The following is an 18,197-nucleotide window of genomic DNA, read 5'->3' as shown; positions in this document are numbered from 1 at the left end:
CCACTGCTCCAGGAGGTTTAAAACAGTATTCATTATAACATTGTGCGCAGCTCTCTGATCTGTTTCTTTTTAGATTCCCCTTTAGTTTTCTACACCGTGCATGATAGGTATGTCAATTCAAACTGTTCTACCATGTTTGAATAGACATTTAGGAAAAGAAATAGAGTAGGGGTTAGAAATGAGTTTATTAGGGTGGCAACTCAGTTGAACAGTTTGGAGAAGAAATGTTTTCGTGACTGCTCATACAAGGGAACTCGTGTTTCTTTGTTTTGTTTTGTTTTTTTAAATTGAGATTAATTGTATCAACACTGTTTTCATGCAAGAAAGTTTATCTTTATTTTACAAATTACATTGAACAAGTAGGGGACATAAAGAACAATTTCTCAGTACACAAAATTAAAACCATATGTTTATTACATTCAGGTATTTGCACACAGCCATTGAGCTTCTCACTCCTTTGGTGTTTTCTTCAGTTTGGTCTTTAGCTCTGCCATCAGGGGATTTCCAAATCCTCTGTGGACACAGAAGAAAAATAAATAAATAAATTTTTAAAAAGTCAGAAACAGGACGTGTCTTTTCTGGTGACTGTTTTTTCCCCCCCTTTTGCCATCCTTACCCGGGATGTTTTGGTGGCATCCATTTAGGCTTCTTCGGTGCCTCCTCCTCCTCCTGTGGGGGAGCGTCGTTCTTCTCCTCTGGCTTTGTTTCAGGTTCCTGTGGTAATTCCGTCATTTTAATGATACATATATATATCTTAACTTAAGTGGGAAAAAAAACCAGGTATTTAAACACTCTTAGCAGTACCTGTGACACTGTTTCCTGGGTATTTTCGTCTCTCACTGCCCGCTGTGTCTTTTTTAAAACAGGAAATCCAGCACCGAGCCCTAAGAAAAGCAAACGTGTGAAATTATTTGGAAGTTGTGAAAATAACAGGATATAAAGACCAGAGAAAGTCTTAATAGACTATCAAGACTAAGATATTGGGATTCATGTATCATGAGTGACCTACCAGGGAGTTTTATTCCAATACCTATGCCTCCTAAAGGCACACCTCCAGGGAGTTTGACCGGCAAACGTGAAGATGGTGTAGGTGTGGGTGTGGGTTCCTCCGAGGGCATATGAAGCAGGGAGCGGGGATTTTTAGGTGGCCTTACACGAGGGTTCTTAACAGCAATTCGTGACCTTTGCACAGCAAAGTCCAGCACAGGGCCATCCACCTGTAATGCCCCAAAAGTCTGTTATGAACATTGTTTGATTTTAATCAAAAATTTTTTTTATGCCATATAGAAACAATACCTTATTCTCATATTCAATTGTTGGCTCTTCTGCTACCTGGGCCTCGTTTAGCACAGGAAATAAGGATGAATGTGCAGGCTGTGGTCTATTCAGTGTGTCCTTCTCAGGTTCACTTTGTGAGTCACTTTCAGATTCTTCAGACTCAGCGGGTTTGAGTTCATCTGAAGAATCAGACGCGGTTACCTCAAGATGCTCCTCCTCAGCTTCTACCTTCTTGTCATGCGAAGGAGAGCTCTGTGTTGTCATTGTTGTTACATCTGCTTCTTCAACATCCTCATACGCTTTCCGTGATCCACTTTCAGTCTCTAATGTTTCAGCTCTTTCTTCTGCTTTTTCTTGAGATTCCTGGTTCAGATGTGATTGAGCTTCTATATCAGCGACCGATTCTTTCTCTGTCTCGGCTGATTCCTCTGTCAGTAAGTCCTGAGTTTGAGGCTGTCCGATAACTCCAAAGATGTCTGTGGACACGCTAGCCACCAGCTCATGGATCCCCTGGAGTGAGTCAGTGCTCGTTGATTTCAGCAGCTGAGTCTCACTACTCAGAATACACGATTCACTGAGAAACTGGTCCAAAAATCCAGACTCCACAGTTGATGAAGACATTTCTGTGTCACTTACTGCCTCAGATTCCCTACAAATGGCCTCTGCTAGTGACACTTTCTCATTCTCTGTTGATATTTCACCCTCATTTAAAGTGTCTGTTTTGGCGTCCAATAGCTGCCCTGGCTTGGGCTCTTCTTGTCTAATCTCATCAGTGTCCTCTGACATCACCGCCTCAATCCACAAGTCAAGGATTTCTTCATCAATTACGTCTTGATGTCCACTGACTGAACCGCCTTTTTCCTCTGATGACGTCACTGGCAAATCCTCTGGTCTGGGCTCGTCAGCTGTTTCAGCTACTATTATTTGTGTCTCACTTATCTCAAGTGCTCTGTGTGGCGACTGATTGTTTATCTCCTGAGTCTCAGAGTGTTGAGATATTTCCAATTCTGCATTCAGAGGAATCTCTTTGTCTCCTCTTTCTGTGATTAGCTCACCTGCAGTTTCTTTAGTTATCTGTAAATCCATTTCATTTAAGGTCTGGATTCCATTTTCTGCTTCCTCCTCTTCATCTTCACAACCCCTTCCTTCTTTTTCAATGGCTTTATCTTGCATTTCAACAGAGGTATCATCAACGGATATAGGCTCAGTTTCAGCTAAGGGTCTCACAAACCCATATTCACTCGTGTCTTCTTGTAAACTTAACGGTCTGCTGATGCTTTGATCCAACTTTATGGCTGCTAATGACTCCTGAATGACGAATCCAACCACTTCTGCTGCTGCAACCGCTTCTCTTGTTTCACCTCCTGTAGATCCTCTGCCACCATCATGCAGCCCTTCTGATCTCCTTTCAGTCTCGTCCACTAAACCAACATGTGTTCCAGTCACCTCTGTCTTCATTGAACTTGTCAGTAATTTTCCTTCTTCTTTGTCAAGTCCCGATTCTTGAATTACTCCTTCAACAAGCTTGCTCTCTGCCTCTAGTTCAAGGTCCGGTGTGCCTTCGTGCTCCTCCACAAACAAACCAAAGCTCGTCTCAGTCTCTTCTTTGCTTTCTTGTTTGTCTTCCATGGACTCCTTCAGCAGTAAATGGTCAGCTCCAGTCCTGCAGTCACTGTTTTCAAGGCTCTCCTGATCTCCGCTCTCCACCTCTTCTGGTAATTGAGTTGCCGGGATTTCCTCACAATCTCCTGCTTCCAGGAACCTTTGTGTTGTATTTTCATCGGCCCTCCGAAGCTCATTGTTATATTTGGAAACTCCCTCTTGAATTTCCTCACATGTTGGAGTATTTAGTTCCTGCAGCACGGCACACTGGCCTTCACTGATCCCCGGGAGAGTGTTTTTAAATTCTTCGTCTGTTTCCTGCGTTGTTTCGCCTTTGGGCTTTACTGTAACTGAGGTGCTTGAATCTATAATTTCGTTGTAAAATTCTCCGGTGTAGGATTCACTGGAGACGCTCTCCTCTTTTTCTTGGTCTTGATCAATGAGTCTCTCTTCTGAAATATCTGTTACTGTCACACCGGCCTGCCTAGTTTTGGTCTGCACTCCTGGGACTCTCATATCCTCCTCGTATTCATCTGTGAATCCAGCTGTGTGCAGCTGTGAAGCAGTCTTCAGTGCAGCTTCTTTACCGGATAAATCATATTGAGTTAAAAGATTTTCTCCTTCAGTGTCTTCTGCTTCTGTTCCGATGTTCTCGTCCAGATCTGGCACTTCTGTTGTCTCGTTGACGGCAGGCCGCTCTGTCTCAACCCACTTCTCTTTCTCACCTTCATCATTTTCACTGCTATGAGTCATTGCATAAGATTTTGTGATAACAGTGAGCATAACCACTGATGTATCTGGCTGGTCTCCAAAAGCTGAGAGCTGATTTTCAGCTTGACTTGTTTTCTCCTCTGACTTGATTACATTTTGAGAGTCCAGTTGTAGCATAATATCACAGGCTTCTGATTCTAAACCTTGATCATCTTCATGCTGCATTTTATCATCTTCCTTTAACTCAGTTTCTTTAATGTTATCTGTCATTGGATGATCTTCCAGTGTCATTACATCATTTTTCTGTACCTCTGCCTCCTCTTCTGGACTTACATCTGTACCTATGCACACTTTCACCTCAGTGTCGGTTTTATCATTGTCGTCTGCTGCCTCAACAGTTTCTGGCTCTAAATCTTGTTCATCTTCATGCTGCAGTTTATCATCTTCTTCCTCTAATTGAGTTTCTTTGCTTTCATCCTCTCTTGGATGTTCATCCAGTGTCGCTGTATCAGTTTTCTGTAACTCAGCCTCTGTTTCCTGCTTGTGATCATCCAGTACTGGACTTATATCTGTAGTTTTGCACAGTTGGACCTCAGTGCCCTCTGCTCCTAACTGCTGTTCATCTTCATAGTCTGTTTTATCATCTTCTTCTGGTGCTTCAGTGTCTTCTGCTTCTAAATCTTGTTCATCTTCATGCTGCATTTTATCATCTTCTTCCTCTAACTGGGTTTCTTTAGTAATTTCATCCTCTCTTGGATGTTCATCCAGTGTCACTGCATCATTCTTCTGTACTTCAGACTCTATTTCCTGCAGGTGATCATTATCATAATCATTTAGGCTTAAACTTGTGCTAATGCACACTTTTATCTCAGTGTCTTCTGCTTCCAAATCTTGTTCATCTTCATGCTGGATTTGATCATCTTCTTCTTCTAATTGAGTTTCTTCAGTAATTTTATCCTCTCTTGGATGATCATCCAGTGTCACTGCATCATTCTTCTGTACTTCAGACTCTATTTCCTGCAGGCGATGGTTATCATCATCATCGGGACTTAAACTTGTGCTAATGCACACTTTTATCTCAGTGTCTTCTGCTTCGAAATCTGCATGATCTGTTTTTTCATCTTCTTCCTTTAAGTTGTCTTCTTTGAACATTTCATCTTCTATTGGATGATCTTCCTCTAATTGAGTTTCTTTGCTTTCATCCTCTCTTGGATGTTCATCCAGTGTCGCTGTATCAGTTTTCTGTAACTCAGCCTCTGTTTCCTGCTTGTGATCATCCAGTACTGGACTTATATCTGTAGTTATGCACAGTTGGACCTCAGTGCCCTCTGCTCCTAACTGCTGTTCATCTTCATAGTCTGTTTTTTCATCTTCTTCTGGTACTTCAGTGTCTTCTGCTTCCAAATGTTGTTCATCTTCATGCTGCAGTTTATCATCTTCTTCCTCTAACTGGGTTTCTTTGGTTTCATCCTCTCTTGGATGTTCATCCAGTGTCACTGCATCATTCTTCTGTACTTCAGACTCTATTTCCTGCAGGTGATCATTATCATAATCATTTAGGCTTAAACTTGTGCTAATGCACACTTTTATCTCAGTGTCTTCTGCTTCCAAATCTTGTTCATCTTCATGCTGGATTTGATCATCTTCTTCTAATTGAGTTTCTTCAGTAATTTTATCCTCTTTTGGATGATCATCCAGTGTCACTGCATCATTCTTCTGTATCTCTGCCTCTCCTTCGTACGTATGAGCCTGATCTTCTGGACTTATATCTTTGATACTTCGATACACGTTTATCTCTGGGTCTGCTTCTAAATCTCGCTCTTCTTCATGATGAAGTGTATCATCTTCTTCATTTATTTGGGTGTCTTTGATAATTTGGTCCTCTCTTGGATGATGATCTGGTGTCACCGTATCAATCTTTTGTACTTCTCCTTCCCCTTCGTGCACGTAATCCTCCTCTTTTGGACTTTTTGTCATGCATACTTTGAACGCGTTGTTTTCTGCTACCAAATTGTCATCATCACAGTGCATGTTGTTATATTCCTCTCTTACTTCAGTGGCTTCTGCTTCTGAATCTTCTTCCTTTTCATGATCTGCTTTAGCATTTTCTTCCTTCAGCCGGGTTTCTTTAACAAGTTCCTCCCTTCCTGAATGATCATCCAATAACACTGCATCATGCTCCTTTACCTCTCCCTTTCCTTTCTGCATGTGATCCATATCATCTGGACTTATACCTGCAGCTATGCATGCTTTTACCTCAGTGTTTTCTGCTTTTAACTCTCGCTCATCTTCACTGCGCAGTTTATCATCATTTTCTTCTTTTCTCAAAGTGTCTTCTGCTTCAAGGTCTTCCTTCTCTTTATCATGGGTTTGATCCTTTTCTCCTTTTACTTGGGTTTCTTTTATTTTTTCCTCCTTTGTTGGATGATCACCGGGCAACCCTAATCTCACTGTTGCATTCTCAGCATCAGTTTCCTCCTCAGTTGTTTCTTGGCATGTTGCAACCTCGGACAAATTTTGTGGTCCAGAAGCGGCATGTTCATGTTCATCATTTCCAGGCCCTGCAAGTCCTGCACAAGTGGGCATTTTTTCGATCTCCATCGTGTGTCGTTCGTCTTCTTTTGCTCTTGAATCATTTGAATGATCATTTCCTGTCTTGTCACGCTGTTCCTCTCTCTTGCCCTCACCATCCTCTTTGCTCTCGTCGACTTTTCTCAGCTGGGTTTTGTACTGCATGTTTTCTTCATCAACCCCTAAGTCGATTTCTGTGGTGCAAAGTTCCCATTTGACAACGGGGCGAGACGAGCTCAGCAGAGAGGATGTTGCGACAAGCTGCTCCTCCTCGACACCTTCTCTGCTACTGTCACCCTCTGTTGAGTCAGAGGGAGGGTGCTTGATTTCAGCTGCAGATTCCTGATTTGTGTTTGGGTCATTGTTGACAGTGTCAGCGGGCTGTGGCCTGATGAATCTGTTTACAGCTCCAGTTATGTAGTACTAAGAAAAAAAGGAAGGAAAAAGAAATTTGCATTATGTAACACTTTAATTTGCAGCATCAATAAAATCCAACAAAAGACAAAAGTGTGAATATATTTGTTTTCCCCGCATTGATTTATTTTCAGTCATTCCAGGTAGTTTGTATAGCCCATGTTTTTTTTGGTTTGTTTTTTTTTAAAGATGCACAAGTAGCATTTAAAGACTCTTAGTGTCACTGCATTCAAGGCTATTTACACAACAGTTTCTTTCCAGCTTTGCAGAAACTTCGTGGAAGTCTTTTCCTGTTTCAGCACCACAATACTCCCATGCACAAAACACAGCCATGAACAGGAAGAACCTGACCGGCCTCCATGGAATCCTGACTTCATTGATTATAAGTTACATTAGCTGCTAATGTATTAAAGTAAAAAGAAAAATTCAATGTAATAGACTTTAACCCTGTCAGTGCCCACCCCCCAAAAACAAACAAACAAACAAACAAACAAACAAACAAACAAACAAACAAACAAACAAACAAACAAACAAACAAACAAACAAACAAACAAACAAACAAACAAATGAAAGAATTGCATAAAAATGAGAATAAGAATTATTTGTATTATTTTTGTTTCATTTGTTAAGATGTCCAACAAACACTCCTGTTAAAAAAAGAAAATAAAAATCATGGTCCATTCTTTACAGGATTGACCAAAACACAAACATTTTATAAATACAACATGGCAAACATAAAGCATTTAGTTTACGCTGAGAAACATCTGCATTTATTTCAACTTATGTCTTTTTGAGGATCTCATGATATTTTCTTTGTTTAGCTGTTTCTTTTATCTCCAACTTCCCCATATTTGTCTGTTGTAGCTGGTGCACACTGTTCACCAACTACTTGCTGGTGAACACACTTCACCAGCAAGTAGTTTGATTGTATTAAGATTTGTTTGTGGGCATCATGTCCTTTATTGGACACAGAAGTGCACACAATAGACTCAGAAGTGGGAAGAAGGAGTGTGAGTAAGCAGACTCAAACCCAAGCACCTAGAAAGGAGACTCAAGCCCCCAGAATATGGGTCACCTGTTCAAACTGGTGAAACAGGTTTTAAAACATCAGAATCTGTTTATTTTCATTGTATATCACCAAGTGTCACAATGGCTATCGAGACCAGCTGTCAGGCGACTAAACTGTGACAATAACTACCTGCCACGTCTGAAAAGCAGGTTGATGAGAGAAGCGAGAGTGGTTTAAAAGCAGATGTGAGTCCAAAATAAAGAGATGAAAGGAGCTGAATTTTTTTTGTAGATGTCATGCGAACTGTTATTAGTTGATGTGGGTTCATCACTACCAGAAATGTGAAATAATTAAACATCCAATCCAATTATATTTTAATCTAACCTAAAAAACAGAGTTTCATGAAGTGCTGTATGAAGCAGCAAAGCATGGCACAGCAATAAAACAATAAAAACAGTGATGAAGACAAAGTAAGAACACAGCACTATCATTCTGGGTTAAAAGCCAAGTAGTTTAAATTAGTTTCAACGTGTGTTTTAAAAAAACAGGCAACCAGCGGGAAATCCTAACATGGACAGACAGATAATTCCAAAGTCTATGGCTGTGATAGATGAAAAAAAACAAAACCCAAACAAACAAAATCCCCAAACAGGAAATCAGTGCACCCTAGCAGAAGTGAACAACAATAACAGCAGGACTCTGAAATTTAAACCCAGTAAATGGTACACCTGCGTTTCCTGTTTGTAAGACTGTCTCCTGTGTAATAACAGTCTCAAACAGTCATTGCGCTCCGGGATGCACTGTGAGGAATCTCACTAATGCTGCAACTGCAAGGAGCGCACATATTACAAGGATCAGTTCTCAGAAAGAACTGCAGACAGTCTCCAGCTGATGACCAACAGAGCAATCAGATCTCAAACGTCTGCTGTGATCTATAATCATAATCTCTCAATCAGCATCCAGCAGGTTAATGTGCACTTTGAAGGAGAAAAGGTTTCAGCAGTTAATAAAGGCTTCTGTCTAAAACAGAGAAGCTGTTCCAACAGATGGACAAAAGATTTCTTTGAACTGTTAAGCTTTGATTTGCACTTAATGTTTTTACTTTTGAAGAATTACTGCCCAGGTTCAAATAAGCATGGAGAAGACTTCTTTGTCTTGGACGTGAACATGCCAGTGATTCACAGACATCCCCCCCCTCTCTCCCTCTCCCCGAGAAAGGGAGGGGGTAAGCAGAGACATTGCTATAACGTAGGCGGATACGCGTGGAGAGAGAGAGACCCACTGACACACAGGAAGAGAGACTATTTACATCCACGTTTGACGGACTTAAAAGTTTAAAACACAAATCTTTCGTTTCGTTACAGGTTTGGATTGAAATGATGACGGCTTCTCACCCAGACTGTCCACAAAGTTCTCTCCATGCGGGACACGGGACTTTCAGGGTCCATCCTTACGATTCCTCCTTGGTCACTCTCTGACCATCTGACGTGACGTTCTCGTTATTAAAAAAAAAATCATGGACAAACCAAAGCACTGTGTCACTTTAGTTTCCCCCCCCCCTAAGCGGTCTTTGCAACCAGGCAGAAAGTCAACAGAAAGTTGCAGCCAAGCGCGTCCAGGATGGAAACACATCAGCTGTTAGTGGCCGTTCACTTCCTCCCCCTAGAACTGACATATGTCCGGGGTATGATAATGAGGAAGAGACAGATTAACACACACATTCACACGTTAACATAAGAAGACGCGTTGCAGACTTTGCGGATGTGAATAATGAGCATAGCCACAGGAAAAAAAAAGTTCGTAAAACTCTGTGACAGATACCGAAGCGCTGCTCTGAAACGGCGCTGCCAGGATCCACCTGAGAACACGCATTCATGATTAAATGACTGAGACCGCCACATATATAAGCACATGTTTATTGTTTGCATGAATACATTAATGAAATGGAACACAGAGGATACTTTTTGACTGAATTAGACACCATTCAAAGAGACCCATAAACCAAGACAGAGTCATTATTTTCACAAGTTACAAAAATAAATCATAAGGCATATGCACGAGCAATAAAATATTTCTGAAGATAGCTTCTTGATTTTATGAATCTTCTTTTTGTGCATCATAAATGGGTGACTTCACCAGCCAGTTGTTGCTGAGTGCTGCTGCATATGAAGGATAATAATACAATGCCTTTTATGGGTACATAGAGAGCTGTGCAAAGTCTCAGAAATAGCTCCAGCTGATGCGATATGAGTCAGCTGATCGCCGCAAGTCTTAAAAAACAAACAAACAAAAAAACCAAAAAAACATCTGGGGGCGTGAAGGTGGCCTGTTCCAAACCACCAACCCCCTCCCCCCGCTCATGACACACTGTAGAGTCAGGTCAACTGAGCACGAATGAGTCACATTGGCATTAGAAAAGAGCATGTCCCAAATTTGGTTTCATCTGATTTTAGCTTCTTAAAAAATACCTTATTTCCAGTGACGTCATTGACCAATTGGACGTGACTCACCTCTAAGTTCCATTATTAAGCAGATATCTCTTAGTGAAAATGTTTTTAGCCCTTCGTACTGTCACCATCGAATCAAATGCTCACAAAGTCACAATTATTCTCACTTTTCATTTGGTTTGTAACTCTGGGGCAAATTTTAGGGCTCTGTTATTTTTTATATAGAACGATTTCTAATGGTAGTTAAGCAGCTGTTGATGTTTTTATATGTAGGAAATAATATGCAATTTCTACAACATGGAAGAGGTGGAAGTAAGATAACCGTTATTTTTACAATCAAAGAACTGAAACGGTGCGCTGCAGTATCTACGGGGAGGCTGTTAACATATTTGCAGCAGAAGTAGCTGCTCTATGAACTGAAAGGCAGAAGCTGCAAGCTAAAGAACTAAGAAGTTATATATTTATTGGGCTCAGCCGCACAACACCTCCTCGCAGCACTGCGGAGGCGGTGCTGCTGTGGTCAAGAGTGGAGAGTAAAAAAACAGAAAAGAAAAGCCCAGCGTCAAAGCAGAAGTGCCTTTTAAAACGAGAAGTAATTTCCGATACGTCGGTTGACCAACAACAGATATCTCCTTTGCATGAGGCTTGCTGCAGTAACCTTTTCTAATAACTCATTATCACGAGAGCCTTGAAAGACTAGAATATTTAGCTTTTATTTCAAAACGCTGATTAAAGCTAATCAATTACTGTTGTAACATTATTTGTAAAAAAAAAATTAATATTTGTAAAAATAAGCAGGAAGGAAAAAAATAAAAGGATGTCAGAGTAAGAATAGACTAAGAATATAAATAAATGCATGATCACATCATAAACTGTGTCAGTAATAGTTCATATTTCCTGAGGGGATAAATATTAGATACATCATAATAGAAATAGACTGATGCAGGACTTTCATGCAGTGGATGAATTCTCCTCATTGGGCTCTGGAAGAGGAAAAGAGCAAAACATGAGAAAAACTCTCCCCTACTCCATGTGATCGAATTAGCCTCTTCCTGTACGGATAGATAACAGCAAGTACTCGATAAGTGATTCTCTGGCCTTACTGAGGTTACTTCAACAGGAGGAGGGCTTAAGTGTTCACCTGTCCATGTCCGGTAAACAGGAAGCTTGAGAGCAGGGTGCGTGATCTCCACGCAGACTCTCAGACGTGCCCTCTCGTTTTCTTTGAGAACCCTGCTCAAGTTGACCTTATTGATGTGCAGCGCGCTCGGGTCGTCCTCTCCGTCCTTCTCGCCGTCTGACGTCGAGTCCTCATCCCTGTCTATGGTGTTATTCTCCTCATCCACGTTTTCGTCGATGTACTGTATTCCTTCGATGTCAGGGTCTGTGACTGCCGCTTTTGTTTCTGAAAAGTGATGAAAGTTCAAAAAACACATACAGAGCTGTATATTTTTGCTTTCTTACGATCACCCTCGCTTGTAAAATGAAAGTGGACATTTTAATGCACACCAAAGAAAGATTTACTTCAGTGTTTATTTTCCTTTAAAAATAATCCTAGGGGATAGCGTTCCACGTTTAGTCTACCAGACCATAGACAGTAGAAAGCATTCAGACTTTCAGCTTTCCAGGTGTATGTAAACTGCATTCTATCCGACGGCCAGCAGATGGCGACAGTTGCATGGCAAAAAGAATAAAATTGAGTCTGTTTCGTATATTTTGGTCACAATATGGAGGATTATCTATGATATGAAAAGCTCATTGTCTAATGAGCTGTCAGTCCCAGATCATTAGCCAGTGTGGGTGTAGTTTTAAACTCAAAACCATCAGAAACCAGTGGGTTCCATCTGTATTTTATACCATCTTTGACTCTAAGAAAGGTTACAACTGAATTTGTCCTATCTATCTATCTATCTATCTATCTATCTATCTATCTATCTATCTATCTATCTATCTATCTATCTATCTATCTATCTATCTATCTATCTATCTATCTATCTATCTATCTATCTATCTATCTATCTATCTATCTATCTATCTATCTATCTATCTATCTCCTTTTACGTGTAGATATTTATGTATCTCAGTACTTATTGCATATCCATTTGTTTGTCTCTTCAGCGGTTCGTTTGTCTGACTCGGTTGGCTTGTGGACATCTCCAGGGCACACACGCTTTTCATTTCTCTTTGTCCATCATCTCCGATCTCCTCCGTCTCATTGGACACCAGTGGCAAGAGCGTGGGTCCTCCTGCTGACCACTGTAACTTGGCCTTTGGGTGACCTCCCTTCAACAAGAGGGAGAACACACCAATGCCTTCGCTGCTCCAGCAGACTGAGATTGATGGAGGAATGGATGGAGCGACTGAGGAACAAGGGATACAGATAGTTACCGTTGGAACATCCTTGAGACTTTAATCGTGCAGTTTAAAAAGCAGGTAAAAGTGCGTCAGTCAGTCCTACCAATGTCAGCATTTCTCCAGTGTTTCTCAACAGGATCCTGTAGGGAACAGTGTCTCACTCTACAAATAATCCCTCCTCTTTTGTCGATTTTCTCCTGATTTGTTGCCCTTCTCTTCAGAGTGGCTGTCACCCTGTAGCGTCTGGGTTCAGTCTGTATGGGGCCCCATATCTCTCCTCCCTCTATCACCTCCTCCTCTCCATCATCTTGCTCTCCCTCCCTGAATCTAAGCCAAGTCACTGAAATGTTCGGAGGGTAGAAATCTGTGATTTCACATCCTAGAGTTTGATCTTGGGAAATGGTGGAGCTGACAATTTCAGACACGCACGGCCTCCTGATGAATCCTGTTTGGGATCAAAATAAAAAAATAATCTTTGATTTTTCAACATTTCCCCCATTCCCTCCTCATCCCTCATCCTTACCTCTGGTCTCCCGGGTGATGGGCTGCTTCAGGGCAATGTGGTGGACGCTAACCCACACTTTAGTTGCTCCTTTCTCCAGTTCAGCGCGGGGAAGTTTACACTGGCTGTAGGCTGAAAAGAATCCCTCCGAATTGGGCCGAGGGGAGGACGATGCCTGGGACGCCACGGGGCTGAGCTCACCGCCCTGGCAGAACCAGCGGAAAGTGATGACGTCTGGATGGAAATGGGATGCTCGGACTGTCAGGCTGATGACATCTGGAAGATGGAAATGTCATCAATGGTAGCCTCCTGCAAACAGGTTAACTTTAAATATGCAATACAAAAGGATAGTCTTCTTGAATTACCCGAGTCTCTTTGTGTTTCTGCCAGCTGTATTTCTGACACCTCAGGAGGAGCTGGGCAACAAAACATACAAGTGATTCAGCTGCAGGACTTACAAAAATAAACTGAATAATAGAAAAAAACATGTTCTTACACAGAACAGTGAACTTCTCTGACACCCTCTCCTCCACGATCTTGTCCTTGCCTATGTAGGACACCTGGCACTTAAACACAGCACCCTTGTGGATTGAAATCTTGGGGATGAAGGTGAGCGAGGAGATCAGCTGTTGAGTGCCGTTTTTGGACGAGTGCAGCGGCCCCTGAGTGTGCAGCTTGTAGTAACCCATTTCACCTCTGGAGGGCAGCAGAGGACCTTTCTCTGACACTGGGGAGGTGAGAGTTAGACCATAGGGTAGATGGATGGTGATTAGGGGGTTACAGAGGCAGTTAAAGTTAGCTTTGGAAGTCCCTGTGAGTGTTAGGTGGTCAATTGTTAGATCAACGTGTTAAAGAGGGGGAAACAGAGGACGTTAAAGGGTGTTTGCGAGAAAAATCCAACATGTGTAGCACCAACACTTGCATTTCATTTCCCCAGTTCCCTAAACAACCAGCTTCCATCACCAAAAATTGCTTTAAAGATTGATTCTGCTGTGCTTTAAATATGTGTAAATTAATTCCTTCATTCAAACAATAAGTGTAACAGCTGGAGCACAGAAAAAAAAGGAGAATGCGACGCATCCTACCTGCGAGGGAGTTGTCAAAAATAGGGGTGTCATTGAGAAACCATGCGGTCTGCACCTGGTCCACCCTCCTGCCTTCAATGCTCAGTGACACCCTCCCCTTTTGACCTACTATCACTCGGGGAGGGAGGATGATCCCTGACACGCTGAGAGATTTCTGTTTCTCTGAGCAGGGTCACAAGCAATTATAAAATAAGAGACACTGAGAGAGAGAGAGAGAGATAAGGTGATATATTCACATACAAATATGCCTTTAAATTCCTTATCTACAGCTCCACACTTGGAGTAAGGTGAATAATGCCATAGTGAACATCAGTGGATTAAAATGTCTTCATGCAAGCACAATCATTCGCGTAAGGAAATCCCAGAAATTTGGATGAGTGGTGAAAACACAGCATTCAGATGAAGAGATTCAACTCTTTGGTGTCGGTGGACCTTTTTTTGATAAAGATCAGAATTCAAAAGGGGGCGCTGTTGTGTTGTAATGCTTTTAGCTTTTCTGTAAGGATGAAGCTTACTTGGAAACTACAGTGGGAGAAAATGACAAACGTGAAGTCACGCTCTTATTATTCAGAACTTTTTCAAGGCTTTTCTCGAGTATGTGTATTTTCCGAGACTAAAAAAACTACAACTTCCTCCTCTCTAAAGGTTTTGTACAAATTTAGTTCCTCCTTAGTCACAAAGGACAAAAATAGACTTTGCCTTATTTCTTCAATCCCTTGAGTATCACAAATCTCCTGCTGCAGTTACTGCGTGGTGAGCTCTGACTCACCATCTCTTCTCCTCCAAGAAAAGCCAAAGCAAAGCAGGAAGACCAGCACTATAGAGATGCACATCATAGCCACGGCTGCTTTGGCCGAGTTATTCAGCACTGGGGCCTCATCTAAGAGGAAGCAGAGAGAGATATTTATCAGATGATTCAAAGAAGGACCGGCAGTAAGAAAATAATCCAAGCAATTTTTAGTCAAAGCATTGTGTTACTTCATTATGATCTTGTGAATTGCACATTCAAAACTGGGTCATACTCTGAGGATCCAGCTTGTCCAGGTATGCTGAGCTACTGACGGGATTCACTAAACCAGGCTGGTTCACGGCACACTCCACCTTGCCACGCTGTGCCCTCTGCTCGGGGCTTAAAGTATAGTAGCGTCTGGTTCTGTAACTCCCATCTGGTTTCTGCTCAGTGACAGGCAGGTCAGGGAGGGTTGTGCCATTTTGATACCAGGACACAGACACTTCCTCTGGGTAGAAACTCTCCACGTCACAGTAAAGAGTAAGAGGAGAGTTTTTGGAGGTTGTCGGCAGGACAGAAAGCCTAAGAGTGGAAGGACCTGAAGAAGGGTAAAGAAAGTATTTTTAAAAAAAGCTTGTGGTTTGTCACAGGCTTCATCAGATTAAAGGTTTTAAAGAACAGAAGTGACGTTATGGAGTGATAGAGGATGTAATATTAGAAGTACTGTGAGAAATACTGACAGGCCATGAGGCATTAAGGCCACTAATATGGAAACAGTGACTCTCAGTGACTCACGGGTGATACTGAGCTGAAAATCCAGCTCTTGATAGTTTCCACTGTGTGAGACTTTGCAGCCAAAGGTCACATTCTGGTCCTCGTGGGAAGGATAGAAGGTCAGGTTCCCCACAGCCCTGTAGTACCCATCTGGGGTCAGTTCAACTTCAACCTGGTAAGGAGGTTGAATCACTTCTCCCGCTCTGGTCCAGGAAAAAGAGACAGGAGGAGGGTAGAAACCGTCTGCATGGCATTTAAGCTGGGTCTTAGTGTCCAGCACCACCCACTGATGAGGAACTGAGAGAGTGGGAGATGCTGAAGGGGATGGGGGGAGAAGAAGAAATTAAATTGAGCTTAATTTTTAGATTCAGATGTGATCATAGGTGAGAAAAAGGAATCAAAACCACGAGAACGGAAACAAGACGTACCGATGATACTAAATGTAACGTTGCTGTAGTGCAGAATAGTAAAGTTGTAGCTGATGGTGCATTCATACATCCCCTGCAGGTCAAGACTGGCTTTGAGGACGACCAGCGAGAAGTCCCCATTGACGAAGTCAGCGTTGTCCCAGCTGAAGCCTTCCTTTATTTGGGTTGCTGCTTTTCCAAACGAGGCGATTTCAGAGCCATTTTTTATCCAGCTGACTGCGATCAGAGACTGGTTTATGTTGTCCCCCTCAGCAAAGAGCGTCACGTTGCAGGGGAGGGTTGCGTTTGTATTTGGACTGGCCTGAATTTCACTCGAAGACACTGAAAGTAGAGAGAGATGGACGGAAAAAAACAAAACGGGAATCATTAAGGCTCCTTACTTCAACACATGAGGGCTTGTAAGATGCAATGTGCCCTTTTTTGTGTGGTTGGGTCTGCATTTCAGGAACCCCCACACCACCACCAAAAAAAACTATGTTACAGACAATACTATGTTATGATCAAAAGTTGTTACATATTCAATAAATGTTTCCAGTGCACTTGGTAAGAAGTGCCATGACTTCTTGAGTTATTGGGTTGTTTTTTTGTTTAACTCTTGTCCTGTAACATTTGTGAAACAACTTCTTCTTTAGAAAGAAGAAATATCACAATCTTCCTCTTACAACTGGAAAGGTTGCCGCGAAACTGACTGACAAACCAGTTACATGACCTTATGGCATTTTCCTGTTTTTGCTGATGCAAAACAGAACCATTTGAGTTCTTTTAAAAACGAAAATAACCCAGGACTGCAAACATGCACCTTGTACATATATTGTTTAGTGGAAGATACAAAATTGTCTTTCTAATGTGTTTGACTTAATTATGTAATAAATGTCATTAGAAAGCACCGAGAACAAAGTAAAACCGTAAAAGCAAATAGCTGTCTAAGGCTGGACAAATAACACTTGTCCAGTTTGTTGACTTAAATTAAATGAACAGTGAATACATTCTCTCTTTTCATCCCTGAGAGTAAATCAGTAATCTGACTACACTTTATTGATTCAGTGCAAATACAAGGCCTTTAAGACAGGCCCGGCCATCCAATCAGCTTAATTAGTAACTAGTACAATAAACACTTCTTGGCAGGTGTAACACAAAGCGGTGGAAAAATTTCCATCAGCATGAAGCGCTTATTTACGTTTCTCGCTAAATGACGGGTCGATCAAAGCAGATTAACAAGCAACCTAAGAATGGAGGTCAAACTGTACTGTTGACGCTTTTGACAGGCTATTTTTGAAAAGCACCTCGAATCAGTTAATAGCAAACTTCGTGCTGATGCACCAAAGAGGAAGAGGTTATTTTTCATTTATACTCACTGATGTCACTTTAAGTTCGACATGGTGGAGAGAGACTTATATTGCATTACCAGGTTTATATTACATATTTTCTAGAAGTTAAGCTGTGATGCATTGTGTCTGATGGGCTGTTAATACTGTGCCACTTCCACTTAATAAGCGGCTGAACTTCACCAGACATTATAAACCCAACAGCCGCATTAGGCAGCACTGGCCACACTGGCCTATAAAGAAAACAACAAAAGCTACATGAATATTAAAAATCACTCACGTCTCACTTCACATACTGTCATATCGCACCGTTACATACACTGTAACTTAATCCAGGAATCAACACAACATAAAGGTCAGGTGGATGCTCACAATGTCTAACACTTAAGGTCTTTAATATGCACCATCCATACTAAAAGATTCACTTATAGCCCACCTGAGGTAGCCCACCTCATACCTTGTCATCAGCCAGAGTAAGATCAGTGCCGCCTCTGTAAACATCCATAATACTCACCATGCTTTATCAGAGTCAGGAGGACAGCATAGGCGAGGACTTTACACTGCATGGCTGGGCTTGTCTTGAGACCGACTTCTTATCATCAGGTCCTTTTCCCTGTCTTATATAGAGCTACGAGGTGACAGTGGGCGGGATTGTCCTGCAAGTCGGTGAAATAAGAAATATCGTTCCTGGACCTCGGGAGTGAAAGGAGGCCCTTGATATGTGTACGTTCCTCCAGAAGCAAGCAAGGCCTGGAGAGCAACAGGGTGGAAACGGGAGAGAGGAAAAAAGGAGGGAGATGTGCAGGGACGCACAAATGGGGAAACTGGTCACTTAAAATTCAGACGGGCCTCAGGCCAAGGTTTCGGGGCTACTTTACATTGGTGCAGTGTTGCCATGAACAAACAGAGTGAGTAATCCCACTGAGTTTATGTGGGCAAACACTCAGGCGAGACTACAACTCTTTT

The 18,197-nt window shown here is 41.9% G+C and overlaps 1 protein-coding gene across 1 annotated transcript; it reads right to left on the bottom strand.

Annotated features, from left to right (window-relative positions):
• Nucleotides 1-311: 311 nt before the first annotated feature.
• LOC113014340 (trichohyalin) lies at nucleotides 312-18,005 on the bottom strand. Its single transcript, XM_026155796.1, has 18 exons — nucleotides 17,746-18,005; nucleotides 15,907-16,227; nucleotides 15,500-15,793; nucleotides 14,997-15,302; nucleotides 14,744-14,854; nucleotides 13,975-14,136; nucleotides 13,386-13,616; nucleotides 13,255-13,305; nucleotides 12,911-13,165; nucleotides 12,491-12,832; nucleotides 12,120-12,392; nucleotides 11,174-11,437; nucleotides 8,980-9,080; nucleotides 1,297-6,585; nucleotides 1,010-1,217; nucleotides 805-884; nucleotides 617-714; nucleotides 312-513 (listed from the first exon to the last, which is right to left on the bottom strand). Exons 1-18 carry the CDS (start codon nucleotides 17,795-17,797, stop codon nucleotides 450-452), a joined length of 8,502 nt encoding a protein of 2,833 aa, XP_026011581.1. The 5' UTR covers nucleotides 17,798-18,005; the 3' UTR covers nucleotides 312-449.
• Nucleotides 18,006-18,197: the final 192 nt, after the last annotated feature.

This window comes from Astatotilapia calliptera, chromosome 3 (genome assembly GCF_900246225.1).
Source record: "Astatotilapia calliptera chromosome 3, fAstCal1.2, whole genome shotgun sequence".
NCBI classification, from domain to species: domain Eukaryota; kingdom Metazoa; phylum Chordata; class Actinopteri; order Cichliformes; family Cichlidae; genus Astatotilapia; species Astatotilapia calliptera.
The sequence above is the reverse complement of the archived record's forward strand: the minus strand, read 5'-3'. Positions and strand labels throughout refer to the sequence as shown.